The 19554-nt window shown below is 39.6% G+C and overlaps 1 protein-coding gene across 1 annotated transcript in view; it reads right to left on the reverse strand.

Moving 5' to 3' along the window:
• Positions 1–779: 779 nt before the first annotated feature.
• ATP6V1A (ATPase H+ transporting V1 subunit A) overlaps positions 780–19554 on the reverse strand; it is a 42950-nt gene continuing 24175 nt past the window's right edge. The window contains exons 5-15 of the mRNA XM_083351436.1: positions 16957–17094; positions 16202–16353; positions 15044–15206; positions 13485–13593; positions 12448–12570; positions 12229–12343; positions 8921–8984; positions 8177–8380; positions 6944–7038; positions 3533–3704; positions 780–2511 (exon numbers count right to left, since the gene is read on the reverse strand). Of these exons, the coding sequence (XP_083207562.1) occupies positions 2419–2511; positions 3533–3704; positions 6944–7038; positions 8177–8380; positions 8921–8984; positions 12229–12343; positions 12448–12570; positions 13485–13593; positions 15044–15206; positions 16202–16353; positions 16957–17094 (1428 nt within the window). The 3' untranslated portion in view covers positions 780–2418. The remainder of the gene's footprint in view (positions 2512–3532; positions 3705–6943; positions 7039–8176; positions 8381–8920; positions 8985–12228; positions 12344–12447; positions 12571–13484; positions 13594–15043; positions 15207–16201; positions 16354–16956; positions 17095–19554) is intronic.

A 19554-nucleotide genomic window follows, 5' to 3' on the forward strand; every position in this document is an offset into this window, starting at 1 on the left:
TCAGTGTGCCTGGCTGAGGAAGTCATAAAAGGGCCATTTTTGGAGACCTCTGGTATAGAATCTGTATAGAGATCACTGTAGAATGAACTTTCAAGAAGAAAAATAGCTTTCATTCTAGAGAAGGAAGGGAATTGGAAAAATGCTGCCCTAATCACTCAATAAAAAGCATTTCCAATAGTCCTGCAGATTCTAATTCCAAGGAATATAGAATAATATCCTAAAGCTTGAGAGTAGATGCTTCTGAGTGATTATTTAAATATACATAATCCTGAATCTAAATATCCATAATTTCTAATTGGTTTAGAGCAGGGGTGTCAAACTCAATTTCATTGAGGGCCGCATCAGCATTGTGGTTGCCCTCAGGGGGCCGGATAGGTATGGCCAGGGTGGGCGTGGCCTACTGGGTGGGTGTGGCTAGAGTGTGTATGGCCTATTGGGTGGGCATGGCCAGCTCTACATCGTTCGCATCAAGGTTGCCTATGGGTGCCTGGGCAGGAGCGGGACAGATCTGAGGGTCTCTGGCAGAAGGAGGGTCTCTGGGCCAGGGCCAAGGCAATGGGGGCCGTTCCCTCACTGTTTCCAGGATGGCTTTGCGGGCCACATGAAACCACTTCGCAGGCCAGATCTGGGCCACGGGCCTTGTGTTTGACATGTCTGGTTTAGAGATAATAGTCGAATGTAGTGTGTTGAAGTGCTTAGATAACATAGGCAGAGTTTAAGTTTATTCATTTTTATTATATTACTAACTTCTGTAAAGTCTTGTTGACACAGTGCACTGATTAAAAGGCTAAAAATGTTTATTCTATGATGGACAAGAATAGTATATTAACACCACAATTGTATTCTTTAAGATTTGAACAAATATACACAAAGCCATAGATACAATGCTGTTTCTTCCCATCAGTTCTTCTTCTTTTGAAACCATAGAGTTTGTAATATTATGAGCATCATTTTTCTAACACTGACACAGAATTTTATTTTTATCCAAAAATAAATTGCACAGTGAGGGAGAAACACGGAACAAAGCAGCATAATACATTGTAATGTAAAATTATAGTAGTTAATCAGTTTCCTAGGCATAGAATGCTACAACATAATAGAGCCAATAAGAATTTCAGCAAAAGAAGCAAAATTGCTTTTCATATATCATGTTCTGTAACACAACGTAAATGAAATTAGCTTTCTTATTATAGAACTCAAAATAATTGAAAATGCAGTTATTAAATTTAACTGGCATTGCCTAAATGAGGAAAAAGCACTTTTCTGGTAGGCTTAAAACCAATATTAATTGAGTGCCACACCAGAAACAGAAGGGCCATTACCTCTACATTTAAAGTGGTCAGGAAGAGGAAATAATGTTATTATAACCTTGTTTAGCAACCTTGTTTCCAGTTTCATTGTATCCTATTTATAATCATATTTCATAATACATTTACAAATGTGCAAGGAAACAGATTCCAGAGTGGATTTCCACAAATGTTGGCTAGGATAGTCTGTTTTGCAGCAATGTCACAATGGCATTAGGTTCAACTTTTAAGATGATCTTTCACATTATTTAAATTGTAATTATGTATGATAGTCATATAATGCTTGCTGTTAACATGCTATAAGAAAACTAGACACAGTGATCTTTACAAGGAGAAAGGATTAGCAGCTTTTTTAAAATTAAAGCTTGGGATTTTAACATTCTCTTCAGCAAATTTAAAAACTTGTGTACAACTATTCCATGGTTTTTCATTTTTATCTTGATCTGTGAGAGACAAAGTTTATAGTGTAACATTTTCTCAAACAAGGATACATTCAATTCTAAATAGCAAACACCTGGAAATAAAAGAAGGGTTGATCTTTTCCAAGCATAAAAAGCATAGAAAAATAATTTAACAAGTTGCATGTACATTCAAAAGGCATACATTTCCTCAAATAGTAATGACTGACTATAGACTGCTGTTGGGAATAATTTTCCCCATCAGTTCTAATCCTGAAGATTTTTCATCCCATTAAGAAGAATGGGGAAGAACTTTTTTTACCAAAATATTGATCTATAATTCTGATCAATTCTACTGATTATAGACACAACAGCAGCATTAAAGAATAAACAAAACTACCTTTGAAGCATCATGCATGACCACATGCAGTAGAAAACTGATTCAACTGCCTTTTTCCGCTCTGAAGAAATCTACACTTTGACAACCTTAATTCTCTTCCATAGAGAGAAACAGTTGAAGGATTAAATTTGGTGAGAAGACGTCAAGCCTTACTGGGACTATAACAAAGTCTGCTTTACATTTGCACAAAGACGCACGCAACTGTCAAAACTAAATAGGAATGTTTTTCCAGTTATAAGTCATCACAATAGATATCTTCATCTTCTAATGGAAAAAGAGAAGACTGAAATGAGAAACACTGAAATGGGAATTTCTAGTCCTCCAAACTGCGGAATGCATTCTGCATGTCTTCAAACAGCTGGGCGAAGTCTGCTTTGATCTTTGCTTCTCCATCTTTCACTGGGTCCTGAAATTCAACAGAACAAAACTGGATAATCACTCAAGAGGTTTAGAAAGACAGCACTTCCTCAGAAGATGTCATGAATATCTTGACATTGCAGAATTCCTACTAATGGTGCAGAGGGAATTGGTCTTTTGATATGCCTGATGGGATCCATCTCTGTCCCATGTAGTAAAACGAAACAGCCAGCACACACATATTCCCAATAGATAAATACCTTATGCAGTAGTTATTATTTTCTCTTGCACTTCCGTTATAACTGTAACAACACAAATACCAATCTGCATGTGTACAAAGTTTCATATTCAAAAAGAAATTGGAACTGTGAAATGCACCATCCACCTTCCTGAGTGATCCGAAAGACCTAGCTGCTTACCTTGGCACATCATTTGAACAGGCACCAGGAGATGACAGAAACAGACTCTAAGGAGGTCTGCGACCAATTAATGCCATAATAAGAAAACAAGGCCATCCACCACTTTGCTTTATCAACAGAATAGAAAAGCAGGTATTTTACAATTCTTGCTAAACCACATTACAAGATGGAACCACTTAGAGTCTTAGACCTACCTCTTGCTCTTCCTATTAATATATCAGTGACTATCTCTAGCAGTTTAATTAAAAAACTAAACTCTCTTGTCAATGCTGTTTTTTATAAATGGCAGTTAGATTAATAGAATGTTAAAGGAACAATCTTATATCCGATTTGGGACATGAACAAGAAATATGGTCGTGAACCCTATTGAATGTTCAATATTTCTGTTTAAATATTATCTAAAACATGATCAGTTCTCCACACAAGTTTAGCTGCTGCACAGTCTTGGAAAAATCATTGCTGATTAAGCAGGATTCACACGACCACACAACTCAACTTATAACCACAGTAAAAGAGTCATAAAATCGAATCTGGTCACAAGATGACTCACAGTCCCGACGACTTAACAATGGCATTTATCCCATTTATGGTTGTAACTTGAGGACTACTTGTACATATTGTTTTGTTATAATCCTAATGCAGAGTACATACCTTGAATTTCATAGAGGTAAGTCGGTAAAGGATTTCACTCATGTTCTCTTTGATAATGGACCATGTAATCTTATTGTCACTTTGGGCAGTAGTCTCAACTGCTCGGCGTGCCATATCATAAAACGCAATCACGTTAGACAGCATCCCCACAGTCTTATAAAATGGGCAGAACCTAATGAAAACAGTACCAAAACTCATCTTTTTCAGAATTAAGGAACTTTTTAATGACTAAATTGTTCAAACACGTTAGCAAATATTTGTGTTTGATAATTAACATTTGTGGAAGAAGTGATAAATGCACAGCAGTTGGCTATAGAATTCAGCTTTCTATAACGGACAATGCATATACGGAAACAAGGTGAAGAGGACATTTTCTATGGGCTGAATAAGCAACTTTCATAGTTTTTTTATCATGGTATCTTTAGCACAGCAGTTACACAAATTTGAATAGCACACTCAGGTTATAGAACATTTGCTTATTTGTACATAATTCTTTAGTTGTAGAGGAACTACCCAGCACTTTTAACAGAAGAGACTTCTGAAGGATTAGACTAGGAGTTACTTCCCCATAATTAGTATTTGCATTCATGCTGCATGTCCTGACTACCATCAGAATAAGAATCTAGTATAATATATCCTGAATGAGCACAAAGGAATCCACTGACAAAAAAGAGAAAGAAATGGAACAATGTTCCTAACATCTGAGCAAAGCGAAAGAGACTAGTCTACAATTGAAACACACTTCAACAAAAGGCCAATTCTTAGAAAATGTGAAATATGAATGCTGTGCTATTTGGTGTAAATGTTGAGGGTGAACAAAGCTGGTATCTTTGCCCTTAGTTCCACTTGGTTCTTTCCCCTTAGTTTTGTTATTAGTTGTGAAGTCGTGTCTGACCCATCACGACCCTATGGACAACGTTCCTCCAGGGCTTCCTGTCCTCTACCATCTTCTGGAGTGCATTTAAGCTCACACCTACTGCTTCAGTGACTTCATCCAGCCAACCCATTCTCTGTCGTCCCCTTCTTCTATTGCCCTCAATCTTTCCCAGCATTAGGCTCTTCTCCAGTGAGTCCTTCTCATTAGGTGGCCAAAATATTTGAGTTTCAACTTCAGGATCTGGCCTTCTAAAGAGCAGTCAGGGTTGATCTCTCCTAGGACTGACCGGTTTGATCGCCTTGCAGTCCAAGGGACTCGCAGGAGTCTTCTCCAGCACCATAGTTCAAAGGCCTCAATTTTTTGGTGCTCAGCCTTTCTTATGGTCCAACTTTCACAGCCATACATTGCAACTGGAAAAACCATGGCTTTGACTATTTTGTTGGCAGGGTGATGTCTCTGCTTTTTAGTATGCTGTCTAGATTTGCCAAAGCTTTCCTCCCCAGGAGCAAGCATCTTAATTTCTTGGCTGCGGTCCCCATCTGCAGTGACCTTGGAGCCCAGGAAAATAAAATCTGTCACTACCTCCATTTCTTCCCCATCTATTTGCCAGGAATTGAGAGGGCCGGATGCCATGATCTTGGTTTTCTTAATGTTGAGTTTCAAGCCAACTTTTGCACTCTCCTTCTTCACCCGCAACAAGAGGCTCTTTAGTTCCTCTTCACTTTCTGCCATTAAAGTGGTATCATCTGCATATCTTAGGTTGTTGATATTTCTCCCAGCAATCTTAATTCCAACTTTTGATTCATCTAGCCCTGCCTTTCTCATGATGTGCTCTGCATATAAGTTAAATAGGCAGGGTGACAGTATACAGCCTTACCGGACTCCTTTCCCAATTTTGAACCAATCAGTGGTTCCGTGACCAGTTCTCACTGTTGCTTCTTGACCCACATATAGGTTTCTCAAGAAACAAATAAGATGGTCTAATACTCCCATCTCTTTAAGAGCTTGCCAAAGTTTGTTGTGATCCACACAAAGGGTTTAGCATAATCAATGAAGCAGAAGTAGATGTTTTTCTGGAACTCCCTAGCTTTCTCCATGATCCAGCATATGTTGGCAATTTGATCTCTAGTTCCTCTGCCTCTTCAAAATCCTCCCTGTACTTCTGGTAGTTCTCGATCCACATACTGCTGGAGTCTAGCTTGTAGGATTTTAAGCATAACTTTACTAGCATGTGAAATGAATGCAATGGTGTGATACTTTGAACATTCTTTGGCATTGCCTTTCTTTGGAATTGGAATGTAAACTGACGTTTTCCAATCCTGTGGCCACTGTTGAGTTTTCCAAATTTGCTGGCAAATTAAGTGTAGCACTTTTACTGCATCGTATTTTAAGATTTTGAATAGCTCAGTTGGAATACTATCACCTCCACTAGCTTTGTTGTTACTCAGCTTTCCTAAGGCCTATCTCACGTCACATTCTAGGATGTCTGGCTCGGGGTCAGTGACCACCCAATCATCGTTATCTGGGAGGTTAAGCTCGTTCTTGTACAGTTCTTCTGTGTGGTTTTGCCACCTCTTCTTAATCTCTTCTGCCTCTGTTAGGTCCTTGCCATTTTGGTCCTTTATCATGCCCATCTTTGCATGAAATGTTCCCTTCATATCTCCAATTTTCTTGAAGAGATCTCTGGTCCTTCCTATTGTTTTCTTCTATTTCTTTGCACTGTTCATTTAAGAAGGCATTCTTATCTCTTCTAGCTATTCTCTGGAATTCTGCATTCAACTGGGTGTATCTTTCTCCCTTGCCTTTCGCTTCCCTTCTTTCCTCAGCTATTTGCAAAGTTTCCTCAGACAGCCATTTTGCTTTCCTTGCATTTCTTTTTCTTTGGGATGGTTTTAGTTGCTACCTCTTGTACAATGTTGCGAACCTCCGTCCATAATTCTTCAGGTACTCGGTCTATCAGATCTAATTCCTTAAATCTATTTGTCACCTCTAATGTGTATTCATCAGGGATATGATTTAGTTCATACCTGAGTGGCCTAGTGCTTTTCCCTACTTTCTTCAATTTAAGCCTAAATTTTGCAACAAGAAGCTCACGTACAAGGCGTTCATGGTACCAATTGAGGACTTGTCCTTTGTTGCCCTCAATAATGCACACTTACAGCTAATTGGAATGCAAAATTGATGAGGAAAGCTGGATCTTCAGCATTTTTGTATCAGAGCACTGTTTGATATAATATTCAGGACAGAAAAAATAAGCTCCTACTTGTGAAATGTGAGTTGATATTTAATATTTATGCAACAGTGTTGGCCAAAGGTAGGCTAGCCCCAACAGTGCCGGGTGCGAAGAAAAAATAGCATGGTGTAGTTTTCTGAACTGCTGGGAAAACTAGTAAGACTACTGAATGGGAAGAATTTGTATGTCAGAGTATACTTAACACGCAATACAAATCTAAAAGAACTTTATTACCAGAGATCAAGACATCAAGACATTCTACATGAACAGTCCCTGCAGACAGAATTTCCCATGGCCATACCTGTCATATGGGCTATAACCATTCTGTTGCAGGAAATCATCTTTAATGAGCTTGGCAACTTCCAGTGTAATTTTGTCAGTTTCTGCCAAAGAAGCCTAAAGTGAGAGAATAGAAAAAGTCTTTTACAACAGTGATCTGATCCAGATAACAAGCCAATCAAAATATAAGAATTGGCTGTTATCATACATCATGGGAATCTTCACAGAAAAACCTTTACTTAGTTTTTTACTTATTTAGACATCTCTCACAGTTGGCATGAGAAGAAAAGCTGCTCTAATATGAACTCTGAAAATCACTTTTATCAACCATACTATTATTACTCTTGCCTCTAATAATTGTGCCTTCAGTCCTTTCTGTTCTTTACTACTTCTCCTTAATTCTCTTTAATGAGCAATTGATCTGCTTGCCACTTCCTCCTCTAGCATCCTAAGAATATGCTATTATTATTATTATTATTATTATTATTATTATTATTATTATTATTATTATTATTATTATTATTATTATTATTATTATTTTGAAATTCAGCAACAAAATGGCCAATATTGGTGGTGCATTTTTTTTACTTCATTCAACATTTAAGAAAGAATGGGATCAACACCATGATATCCATTCTTAAGTATCCCAAAATAGTTACTCTGGTGCTGAATTCAGCCTAATTTTAGCATTGTGGCAGGATTTAAGGATACTGGTACAGGAGGTTGAACCTCCCCAAATGCACCAAATTAATTTGAAAAAATGGCAATTTTGAACCATGAATGAGTATAAGGGTAAGAATAAGAATACTTTCCTATCTCTTTTGATGGTATCACAAACAAATGATGTCTTTTCCAGCTCACTGCTTGGTTGGGAATATGAACTTGCCTATGTTGCAACAACTTTCCCTTCTGTTTTGCCTAGGGAAGTGTTTAATTAGGACTGTATTAACTTTAGATTATCTATAGCACCCAACAGCAATACTAGCATTGTGCAAATGTTTAAACAGTAAAAATTTTATGTCTCCAAGATCTTGAAACTACTACTGACAACACAAGTATGTCTGCTCTGAACACAAGTATGTCACCAAATTTTCAGAAGTTGCCAATTGGTATAGTTTTAACATTTGTTTGTACACTCCTTTGGAATTACTTTAATAAAAAAGACAAAGCATTTTATAATTAATTAAATAATTAACTAATCCAAATAGCTTCAGCTATAGAAATGGCTCAATAAGAGCGATGTTCCTTCACTCACCTTCCCCACCAACTGTACAATCTCTGCAAGATCCTCCTCTTCCTGCAATATCTCTTTTGATTTAGTTCTCAAGGGAACAAACTCGGGGAAATGCTTGTCATAGTATTCATCCAAAGCACGTGTGTATTTGCTGTAGCTAATGAGCCAATTCACAGATGGAAAATGTTTACGTTGAGCAAGCTTCTTATCCAAGCCCCAGAACACCTGCCCCAAAAGTAATAAAATGTCAATGAGCATCCTTAATTAACAGAACCGCATTTGCCTCAGAGTACTTCTTTAAGAAGAACAAGGCCACAAGGACAGGGTTTCACGCTTTTTTAAAAAATCCCACTTATATCCCGCCCTTCTCCGAAGACTCAGGGCGGCTTACAATTTAAGCACAAACCAATGTGCTTAGCAATAGCAATAGCCTTCATTCTATGTATATGCCTGCTTATTAGGGCTTTCACACACACACCCCCAAGCGGCATTATTACAAAGTGTTATGTTAGATGGACCAATCATCAGATGCAGGGAATAAGAAGCCCCTGGAAAGCTGGGCAGCAAACTAAGTATCTCAGAACCAGAATAGCAGCCTCTCTTTGCTGCAGATTGGCTACCCAAACTCATGTGCCTAAATATTTATAAATAGATTAAGATTGATAAACAACACATAGTCTTTCATAGTAACAGACTCACCGATTAGATTCAATAAGCTTTTTATTAAAGCTTACATTCTACTTAGAGAGCAGAATTATTGCCTACCTGAACAATACCCAGAGTAGCAGAAGTAACTGGGTCAGAGAAGTCACCACCAGGAGGAGATACACTGAATTGGGGTGGGAGAGAAAAGACAGAAAGGGGAAATCACAATCAGTAGTAATACTTACATCAAATTGAGAAGGACCATCAACTGTACAATATGTTTGCAATTCACTCTTTAATGAATGAATGAACCTTTATTGTCAAAGTACAATCATGTATACATTGAGATTGGCTGAGCCTCCCTTCGTGCCCCAACCCCCCAGCTTACAGTGACACAAACCCTCCATCTTATTACACCATGTGAACTAATTGAACAACACACCAGCCTCACAAGTCAATTATGCATAAAGTTTGTAAAAATTATTTCCCATTCAAAAGCCTAACAGCCCATGGATAAAAGCTGTTTTCAGCCTGTTGGTGTGGCTGGCTATACTCCTATATTTCCTACCCAATGGTAGGAGAGTAAAGAGATACCGTCCAGGGTGTGAGTCATCCCTGAGAATTTTCCTCACTCTTCCAAGGCAACAAGCCCTGGCGATGTCATCCAGTGGTGTCAGGGGACAGCCCACAATGTCTTGTGCTGTGCTCACCACCCTCTGTAATGCCTTCCTATCCGCGGCTGTCAGACCAGCATACCAAACCACAATACAGTACAAGAGGACGCTCTCTCCGGTAAAAGAGGGTCATAAGCCATTGTTCTACCCTGTTCTTCCACAAGACCCTGAGAAAGTGAAGTCTCTGTTGGGCCTTTCTGGCCACCTGGGTTGTATTAACTTTCCAGGTCAGATCTTCGCAGAGATAGACTCCCAGAAATTTAAAGGAGGAAAGTCCACACAATCCTCCCCGATGTAAAGTGGGGCAGGTTCCTCCTTTTTCCTCCGGAAGTCTAGCACCATCTCTTTTGTCTTGCCGATGTTCAGGTGCAAGTTGTTGTTACACCATATGGATAGTTTTTGTACCTCCACCCTGTATGCTGTCTCATCCCCACCTGTAATAAGACTCACCACGTTCGTATCATCTGCGAACTTAATTATCGCAGTAGATGGGTTGGATGATACACAGTCATATGTGTACAAAGAGTACAGGTAGGGGCTAAGCACGCAGCCCTGTGGCGAGCTGGTGCAAAGCTTCAGGGGGGTGGACAAAGCAGACCCAACCCTCACTGTTTGTAACCGGTCCCTAAGAAAGTCTTGAATCCAATCGCAGATGGAGGGGGAGAATTTCAAGTCAGTCAGCTTCTTGATGAGAATGCTCGGCAAAATGGTGTTGAAAGCGGAGCTATAATCAACAAAAAGCATCCTGACATAACTTCCAGGTTTCTCAAGATGACTTGCTACAGAGTGTAAAGCAGTAGCTATGGCATCGTCTGTCGACCTATTTCCCATGTAGGCAAATTGATGTTTATCAAAGTCCAGTGGGAGGCATGTCCTAAGATGTTGGAGAACCAATCTTTCGAAGCATTTCATGACTACAGACGTTAATGCAACAGGTCTGTAGTCATTCAGGCACTCAACTGCAGTTTTCTTGGGGACTGGGACAATGGTAGCTGCTTTCAAGCACGATGGTACACATGCAGTTTGCAAGGAGATGTTAAAAATCCTTGTCAGGACCCCTGCTAATTGGTCAGCACAATTCCTAACCACTATCCCCAGCACCCCATCTGGGCCTGCGGCTTTTCTGGGATTCACAGCCTTCAATACAGTTCTCACTTGGTCTTCAGATAAGGTGAGTTGCTGAAAATCAGAAGGCCGGCCAGCAGAGGCTACGGGGTCTGGTCTTTTTACCTCGTAGCGAGCGAAAAAAGATATTCAGCTCCTCAGCCAACGAGGCATCGGTGTTAACCATGCTCCTCGTACTGCCCTTGTAACTGGTTAATTGCTGCAGTCCCTGCCACACTTGCCTCAAATTGCTGTCTGCTAAGTGGTTCTCCACCTTACGTTTAAATTGCTGTTTCGCCATCCTAATGTCTCTTCTAAGATTTGCCCTGGCCTCTCTGTATGTGTCTCTGTATGTGTATGTTTAGGCTTGGACTTCCTAATCAAATGCTTCTTTTCAAGCAGAACTCTGAGCTGCCTGTTTAATACTGAGAATGTTCCATTGCAACACCCAACAAAGACTGAACTTTTAGCTTTGCCCTCTCTAGCGATCTTACTAAGATCACCAAAGAAAAATCTTCCTTAATCACAACAGCGGTTGTCATAAATGATATTCAAAGTATGAGTTTTACCACTGAATCTATGTTTTTTCCCCATTTTAAGTAATTTTTAAGAATCCAGGTAAGGACTAGGTTGGAAAGATATTAAGAAAATGAATAGTTAATCTAATATAAAGAGAAAGACTTAAATGAACAATTTGATTTATGACCGTAGTTCCTAAAATGTATCATAGGCCAGGGCTTTTCAACCTTTTCACCCATTGTACCACTTTTAGGATATGGCAACATCTGAGGACCACCAGTCGCCCAGCAAGGTGTCAAAAACTTGACCAAAAAAAAAGGAAAAAAGTGATGAAGTACAGGTAGTCCTCGACTTACAACAGTTTGCTTAGTGACTGTTTGAAGTTACAATGGCACTGAAGAAAGTGCCCCCCCCAAGCCACAGCCGAGCAAGACACCTGCCTGCCTGCCTGGCGGTGCTCTTCCTCCTGTCCGAGGTTTTCATTGTTGTGAGCATTTCTGTTGAGGATCGGCAGTGGGGGTGGGGTGGGGTATTTGGTTTTTATTCTCCCCCTTTTGCTGGGTGGTTGCAGCAGGTTTTGGTCACTTCACATGACCCTGGGACACTGTGACCATCATAAATATGAATCAATTGCCAAGCATCTGAATGTAAAGACCCTGGAGATGCTGCAACATTCCAGCTGGAGCCTGGCGCTGATCCTGGCACTTCCGGTGAGCCCTGACAGCCCTGCAGCTCCAGCCATCTCTCGCTCAGGCTTGTGTGGTGCTGCCACCGGTTCAGCTCATTCCCCTCCCTAGCTACCACTTTTCTAGGATAGTCACGTACCATCTGCCAGGTGCCAATGTACCACTGGTTGAAAAGCCCTGTCATAGACTTTGCATAGTATTTACAGAATAGTGAAAAACTATGTACAGTATCAAGAAAATAATAACTTTAACAAATCTGCAGATTGTTCTCTCTAATGCTGTCTTGAAAGAATGCTCCCCATTATCTCTTTCAGTTTCACTTTATGAACAAGCATTTCTAATTTCAGGGAACATTTTCTATGTACAAGATGATCAGGTAACAGACCATAATGCAAAATAATATACAACGTACAGAAAAAGAACATCTTGTTGCTAATATACTTACGCTCCAACTATGCTAACACTTCCTTCTCTCTCTGGATTCCCCAGACACTTCACTCTACCAGCCCGTTCATAGAAAGAAGCTAGGCGAGCACCAAGGTAGGCTGGATAGCCACTATCTGCAATTACCAAATATAATGCAAGTTAGCTTCTCTAATGACAAGAAAACTTAAAATTTTTGAATCAGTTTTTTTTCAAAAGTTACAAAGAAGAAAATGCATACCCGCAGGCATTTCAGCCAGTCGCCCTGAAATTTCTCGAAGTGCCTCTGCCCATCGGGAAGTTGAGTCAGCCATCATACTGACATGATAGCCCATGTCACGAAAGTATTCAGACAGGGTAATCCCTATGACCAATAACAATTACAAATCAAATATTAATTATCACCTGTAGTGGCTTATAAGAAATCTAGAAGAATTCCAGAATCTAAGATTTGTACCACAGTGTACAATTTAGAGAAGCCTGGGGGAGAATCTGTTGGAGCTACAGTGTTGCTGGGGCTCTGCTGAGGTCCTAGGATCGACATGTGCAGCTCTAGATGATCAGTTCTTCTTATGTGGGAAAGACCGTGGGAGGCAAGGCAAAGAGATGCTGCCTGGGAAACAGGCAGAAAAGAGACGGCCTGTATAGTGGGCAGAGCAAGAGCCTCCAAAGGTTGGGCTGTAAAGGTGACAGCAGGAGAATTATACTTTCAAACTTGCAAGAATCTATTAAAGTAGTTTTACAATAATGTTTCTTGTCTGGTCTTCTTGGTAAAGCTGTCAAATCTATAGTTAATGGCCTGGGTGTCTTTAGGTCCTCTAAAAGAGAGATAGCAAATTAGATCTCCATAAGGTTCCTTTTCTTGCCCAATCAACTTCAATCTGAGGACCCAGATTGTTGGGGGCAATAAGCTGACTTTGTAATAATGCCGCTTGGGGGGGGGGGGGGCGAAAGCCCTAATAAGCAGGCATATACATAGAATGAAGGCTATTGCTAAGCACATTGGTTTGTGCTTTAAATTGTAAGCCGCCCTGAGTCTTCGGAGAAGGGCGGGATATAAATGGGATTAAAATAAAAAAAATTGGCACTACTATTACAGTTCTGTTTTTATTCTACATTAATGGCAGTTCTTGAGTGTAATCCTTAGTGACACAGGTCAAAGGTAAATTCATAGACAAATTGTTATAAGCACCTTTTGAATTTGAGAAGGCCAGCAATAGCTAAAAGACTAAGAAACAAGCATTAAGTCAATACCATCTTTGTTTCCACATTTCTTACCAGTGTAGATAGAGGCTTCTCTGGCAGCAACAGGCATATTGGAAGTGTTTGCTACTAAAGCAGTTCTCTTCATTATGCTTTCTACCTTACCATCAACTTCCATAGTCAGCTACAAAGACAAGAGAAAAATGTAAACAAAAGGGTATTTGTTTTCTAAAGGAAAAATAAAAGCAGATACTGAAATGATTCACAAATTTTGACCCCCAAACTATATCATTATCCTATTACAAATGCAAAAGACACAATATTTCCTCCTAACAGCTATGCTTTACAGAAATTTTTGCATACATTTTTAAAGGGTTGGTATGCCAAATTTAAGATCCTAAATCATGGAAATATAACAGATTCAGTGAATTTACCCTGAAAAACTGAACTCAACCAAATATCCCTAAAATTTAGATAACTGCCTAAAAATTCAGTGCAGGATGTATAGAGATTCAGAGGGATTGCATAGAGTTAACTATGAAATGAACCGTAGTCTATTAACGATTCTGCTAAAATGAGTTTGTTAGCATTTAAGGTGTAAAAAACACTTTGTTTCTTTTCTTAAATAAGAATTATGTTTAAATTCATTTCATTTAAATTCAGTTCTAAGAACAGAATTGCTGCTTCTGTTTCTAGATGTTAATATTTAACTCGCCTTTTATCAATAATCTCAAGATACAAAACAGAAAAATAAAACAAAACAAAAAATACACTAAAATGATTTTGTATTTTTTACCATTTTTTAAATGGCCATTTTTAAAATTATGAATCAAGTTGGGGACCTTTCCTGGACCTTGGCACTGCACATCTGCTTAACAGTTCTGGATTTATAAAGGTTGTAAAGTATCCAATGATGTAACTATAGAGGATGAGAGTGAATTTGGTGGTATATAAGAGCCATTAAAATTGGGTTGGGGGCTCCACTAAAATAAGGTAGGATTACATCTAGCCTACAGATTGCCCATTAAAATATTTCTGTGAAAACAGGTTCTTAAGGCAACTCTGCTCATATTGAGTGGAAAGTTATAGCTCCATAAAACAGCAATAAAATACAGTTTAAAAATTTACATTCTAAAACTGCTAGAATAGAATAGAATAGAATAGAATAGAATAGAATAGAATAGAATAGAATAGAATAGAATAGAATAGAATAGAATAGAATAGAATAGAATAATAGAATAGAACAGAACAGGCTTTATTTGGCCAAGTGTGATTAGATACACCAGGAATTTGTCTGCAGTGTCAGAAGCTCTCAGTTTATTTTCTATTTAAAAGATTTTGTATTTTTATTTAATTTTCCCCCAAGTCTTACTATCTAATCAACCAACTTCAAATACCAGAAACAAACATATTTGTACAGCCAATAAAACCATTTCAATGGTTTGTACAGCCAATAAAAACATTTCAACTATCTTTTTAGGGGAACTAAAAAGCCTTGGGAAGGCTTCCAAGAATGCTTTTCATTTATTTATTTCTGGAAATCAACATAATTGCTTAAATTAAATTGCAATATGAAGCCAGAACCTCCCACCTGAACTCTCATTTGTACAGTATTGCCAAGTCCCAGTACCAACCTCTGGAAAATCTCTGAGCACTTCTGACATTTCATTTCCCCGTTCACCACAGCCTACATAGATAATAACATCACTATTGGAATATTTGGAAAGGGATTGGGAAATAACTGTCTTTCCACAGCCAAACGCCCCAGGAATAGCAGTAGTACCTCCTTGAACACACCTAGATTTAAAAAAAAGTTCATATTAAATCAAAAGAAAACATCATGGAAAATGCTGTGTAACAGAGGGCTTTCTAAAGCAATCAGCAACTCTATAATCTCACTTGGCTGCTCCAGCCCTTCCCATGTTTTGGAAGGCATTCTTGTTCTTTCCATTCCAGAGAAAACTGCTCTAGTGACCCAACTGATATTCCATCCCAAAAATCTTCTCTCTCCAGGATATAAGATAAGTAATCTGGACCTATAAAAAGCGAGCAAATTCTATCTTTCTCAACATAACGAGCTTAACCCTGAAGAACTCATAAACACCACTAAATTCCTTTTGTTTGGGTTCAGAAGAAAGTTGGGAGGGAACCCTTACTTCTGGATATAGGAATTCCAGAAAATTCAAATTTATTACAGCCCTGAGGGCAGACACAAATAAGATATTTAATAAAAGAAGTATTACATCCTTCTGTATATATGTATATGTGTGTAAGAGAAAAACAATGTATAATGGAGTCTCAAAATAATTAAGGACATAATTACTTAAATTAGTCTAACTTCAGCCAGCCAGAATCAAACTGCCGAACTGCTGGTAGCTCAGTCAGCAGAAGTAGCCTTCAGTACTGCATTCAAACCACTGCACCACCAAGCCCTTTAAAACATAAAGGCACTCTTTTCTCTGAAAAATCAATGTTTTATCTGAAACTAAAATTTACAAAGATGCAAATTTTACAGTGGGAATTTATTTCATATTTAAATGTTGAAAAAATATGTGTGTTTATAATTTCTTTTTGGTTGTTCAATGTTTTTCTGTCATACTCTCTTTTCTCACTGCAACTACAGTGTGAGGCAGTAGTTGAAGTTGAGAAAAGGCTGTGAGAAATAGCTCATTCAGTGAGCTTTCAGGCTGAGAAGGAATCACAGTGTTATAAAATAATTGTGATTCATAAAAAAGAAAGAGCACAAATTCTCACTTTCAACAATAAAGCAGTTAGAAACAACTGACACTTACGGAAACAGTGCATCAAGGACTCTCTGACCAGTTAAAAGAGGGTGGTTTGCAGGTAATTTTTCTGTAACAGGACGGACCTGACGTACAGGCCAGACCTGAACCATTGAAAATTTCTCCTTCACATCCTCAAACTCCAGTTCCAACACAACATCCTAAATGAAAGCAGCATAAAGATCAATGCAAATGACAGACTGAAAACAAGCAAACCTTGTAAATACAAGACTAAAGCTAACTTCACTAGTCAAATGAGAACTATGTTAGTAAAGTGGAGAGAGTCAAGAATTGTGCTGGGCAGATGATGGACGGCATAGAAGCAAAGAAGTATATTTCCATAAAGCTACATCCACCATAGCAATTCAGGGCACCATGAAGGCTATCTATAAAGTACAAATAATTTTAAAGCTGTTGGCTCATTACTACTGTAATACTCCAGTCATGTTGCTTCTCATCAGTATTAGTTCAGCTATACACTAATTTCAGTGGGGTATATAGATAGATAGACACACTCACACTCACACATACACACACACACACACATGACTGTCAGGGAAATTAGAGAGGAAGGCAGTTATACATTTCTGTTATTCTTTTTATCTCAAACCTGTAGCAACCCTACAATTTAAGCAAGGATTTGTAGTGAGAAAATAATGGGAGTTTTTCCCCCCTCCAATTTGGTACCAGTCTAAAGCATCAAAATCCACGTATTATTTAGGACAGACAGCAGACTAGCAAACTTAATTAAAAGAAAAACTTACAGACGCATCATAATTTCCAGGTGGAGCAATGTACGTTATTGTACCTCTGTTTCGTGGAGGCAACATGATTTTGTGCTTGATAAGGGAATTCTCATTCACTAGGCCATAGATATCTCCACCTGTAATGTGGCTACCAACCTGCAATTAAAAAGAAATTCTTAAGTTACAAATACATGCTCTATATATGAATATCTAGGGGTGTCTATATATGAATTTCTATAAATGGGCGACACATTGAAAATTGAACACCACATTCCTTTGGGAAAAGTGACTGGGGGCCTTATATTGACAGAGTCAGCAAATGCCTTTTCTCTTTCTCTAATAACACAATGTAGAGCATTCTCCTAATACAGATGATGAACTGGACGCCACAGTACAGGCAAATCATCCAAGGAAAAGATCTTAAAATGTATCATCACAAGTGTGGAGATTTAGAATATACATTACATATATAAACAGTGAAAACATACATACAATACTGAACCTATGCTAATGTAGCTCTATAATCCATTAAGACAAATCCTTCTTGTTTTGGTGATACATAGCTTTGACTTACCCTAATGGTAAAGTTACTTTATATATCAAGAAATATCTTAATATTTCAATATAAGTTCAATAAATGTAACAATAATGTCCTGTTCCAGTAATAAATGCAATCAGACCTCTTCACAATAAACAAAAAACATTTCAGACCAAATAGATACACAAGAATATTGCAGTGCAATAAACATGATAACTGCCTCCTATTATAAGTATTCTCAGCTAATACTGGTGGTCAAGTAAGCAGGAATTCTCTCAGTGATGTTCCAACTAGTTGCATCCTTGAATATTTTCATCAGGAGGAAATCAAGGACAAAGAAATAATAAAGCCCCCCTGCTTTAAATGATGTATGATTTCAGCTGGAACAAAGATGGTGCAGGTAGTCCTCCACTTACAACAGTTGGTTTAGTGAGTGGGCATTCCATTCCAGGGGTCATTACAAATGTTAGAGTCTCTATGTGATCCCCTATAGTGAGTTGGACAGGTAATGTGGCAAGAGTGACTGGTGTCCCCCCTGCAATGGACCCATCTAATTGACCGAACGAAATCGGTTTCTTCAGCCTCCTCACCGGAATCCCTAAATTCCCCACCAGGTTTGGACTTATAAGACAGCGAGTGCAGCCGGAATCTATCAGGGCTCTAAGTGCAACTTCCTCCAGCATCCCTGGGCTAAACAGTTCTATGGTCCTGGTGAGGGGCATGATGGGTCCACTTACCAGGGGTTCATCTTCCGAGTGAGGAATCGGATCCTCCTGGCTGGATTGGAGTTCCTCCTGTCTGGCCCAACGGGGCCAGGAACTCAACAACCTCCACGCTTTTCATTGCTGTCTCCTTCGGTTTTGACAGATTTTTTCCGGGCTTCCCCCCAGCGGTTCAGTCAGGTTTTCAGATGGGGGTTTTCGAGCGGCACTCGGTGGCACAATGCCTGTCCTTCCTGCATTTGAAACAGCCTGTTGCCCTCGGGGTGGTAGTGGTCTGTTTTGTCGGTTCTTGAGGTGACTCCACTGGTGACTTTCCCCAGGATGTCCCCCCATATCGCTGCCTTCTGGCACGATCAATTTCTGCTTCCTCAGCTAAGATGTACCAATCTTGGAGCTGGTCAGGATCTCCCCGAGGAATGCAAGCATAATACAGGTCATTGTTTAGGCCCTCTTTGAGATGACCTACCAGGATGTCCTCAGGCCAGTTCAGCTTGCTGGCTAGGGCTCGGAATTCCTGCATGTAAAGGCTGTCACCCTTGTCTGACAGTCTTTATGCGCTCCTGTGCTTTCCAGTCGACCAAAGGGTCTTTGAACCATCTCTGGAGAGCTGCCATGAATTGGCTTGAAATTTTGCAGCTCTGGTGCATCGGCATCATGGAGATCCACCACCCATTCAACAGCGTCGCCATCTAGGGCCATCTATACAATCCTTATTCGGCCGTGGTCGCTCGGTATTTCTTGGCCATATTCTTGCATGTAGTTTAAGACTTGAGTCAAGAAAAACTGCAAACGACGCAGCTCTCTGCTATACCTCATCACCCCCAGCAGAGGGAACTTCTTGATGGTTCAATGTCCTCTCCATCTCCTAGGTCGGTGTCCGTCACCATCAGCTGATGTAGCCTGACCGGGCACAAATCGAAGGCAACTCTCAGCATGTCAATAGCTTGCTCTAGGAACTGGTTGGAGTGGGGTGGCCTGTCATCCTCATCTTCACTGAGGCGAAGCAACCTCTCCACCTTGACTTTACAACCCCACTGGTGACTGCCACGTTTGAGGTCACCTTCCTAGCTTTCTTCTTCCAGTTTTCCTTCTTGCCAACGGCCATCAACCACCTTGGCCTGTCTCAGCATTATATTACCACCACTTGATCTGAGGAGCTCAAGGACTGAGAGCTGTATTTACTGGGGCCTGCCTGGTGGGAAAACTCACCCCCCAGGGCAGGTTCTTCCCTCTCCATGCCAATTTCAGACATCATTTGTGCAATCCCCCAGTAAGGGTCTTCCTTCTGAGCTGACTGTTACTGCAGATCCTGTCTAATGTAACGACCCTCCCAAGAAAGCAGGACTCTTGGAGCAG

Source organism: Vipera ursinii, assembly GCF_947247035.1.
Source record: "Vipera ursinii genome assembly, chromosome: 2".
Taxonomy (NCBI): domain Eukaryota; kingdom Metazoa; phylum Chordata; class Lepidosauria; order Squamata; family Viperidae; genus Vipera; species Vipera ursinii.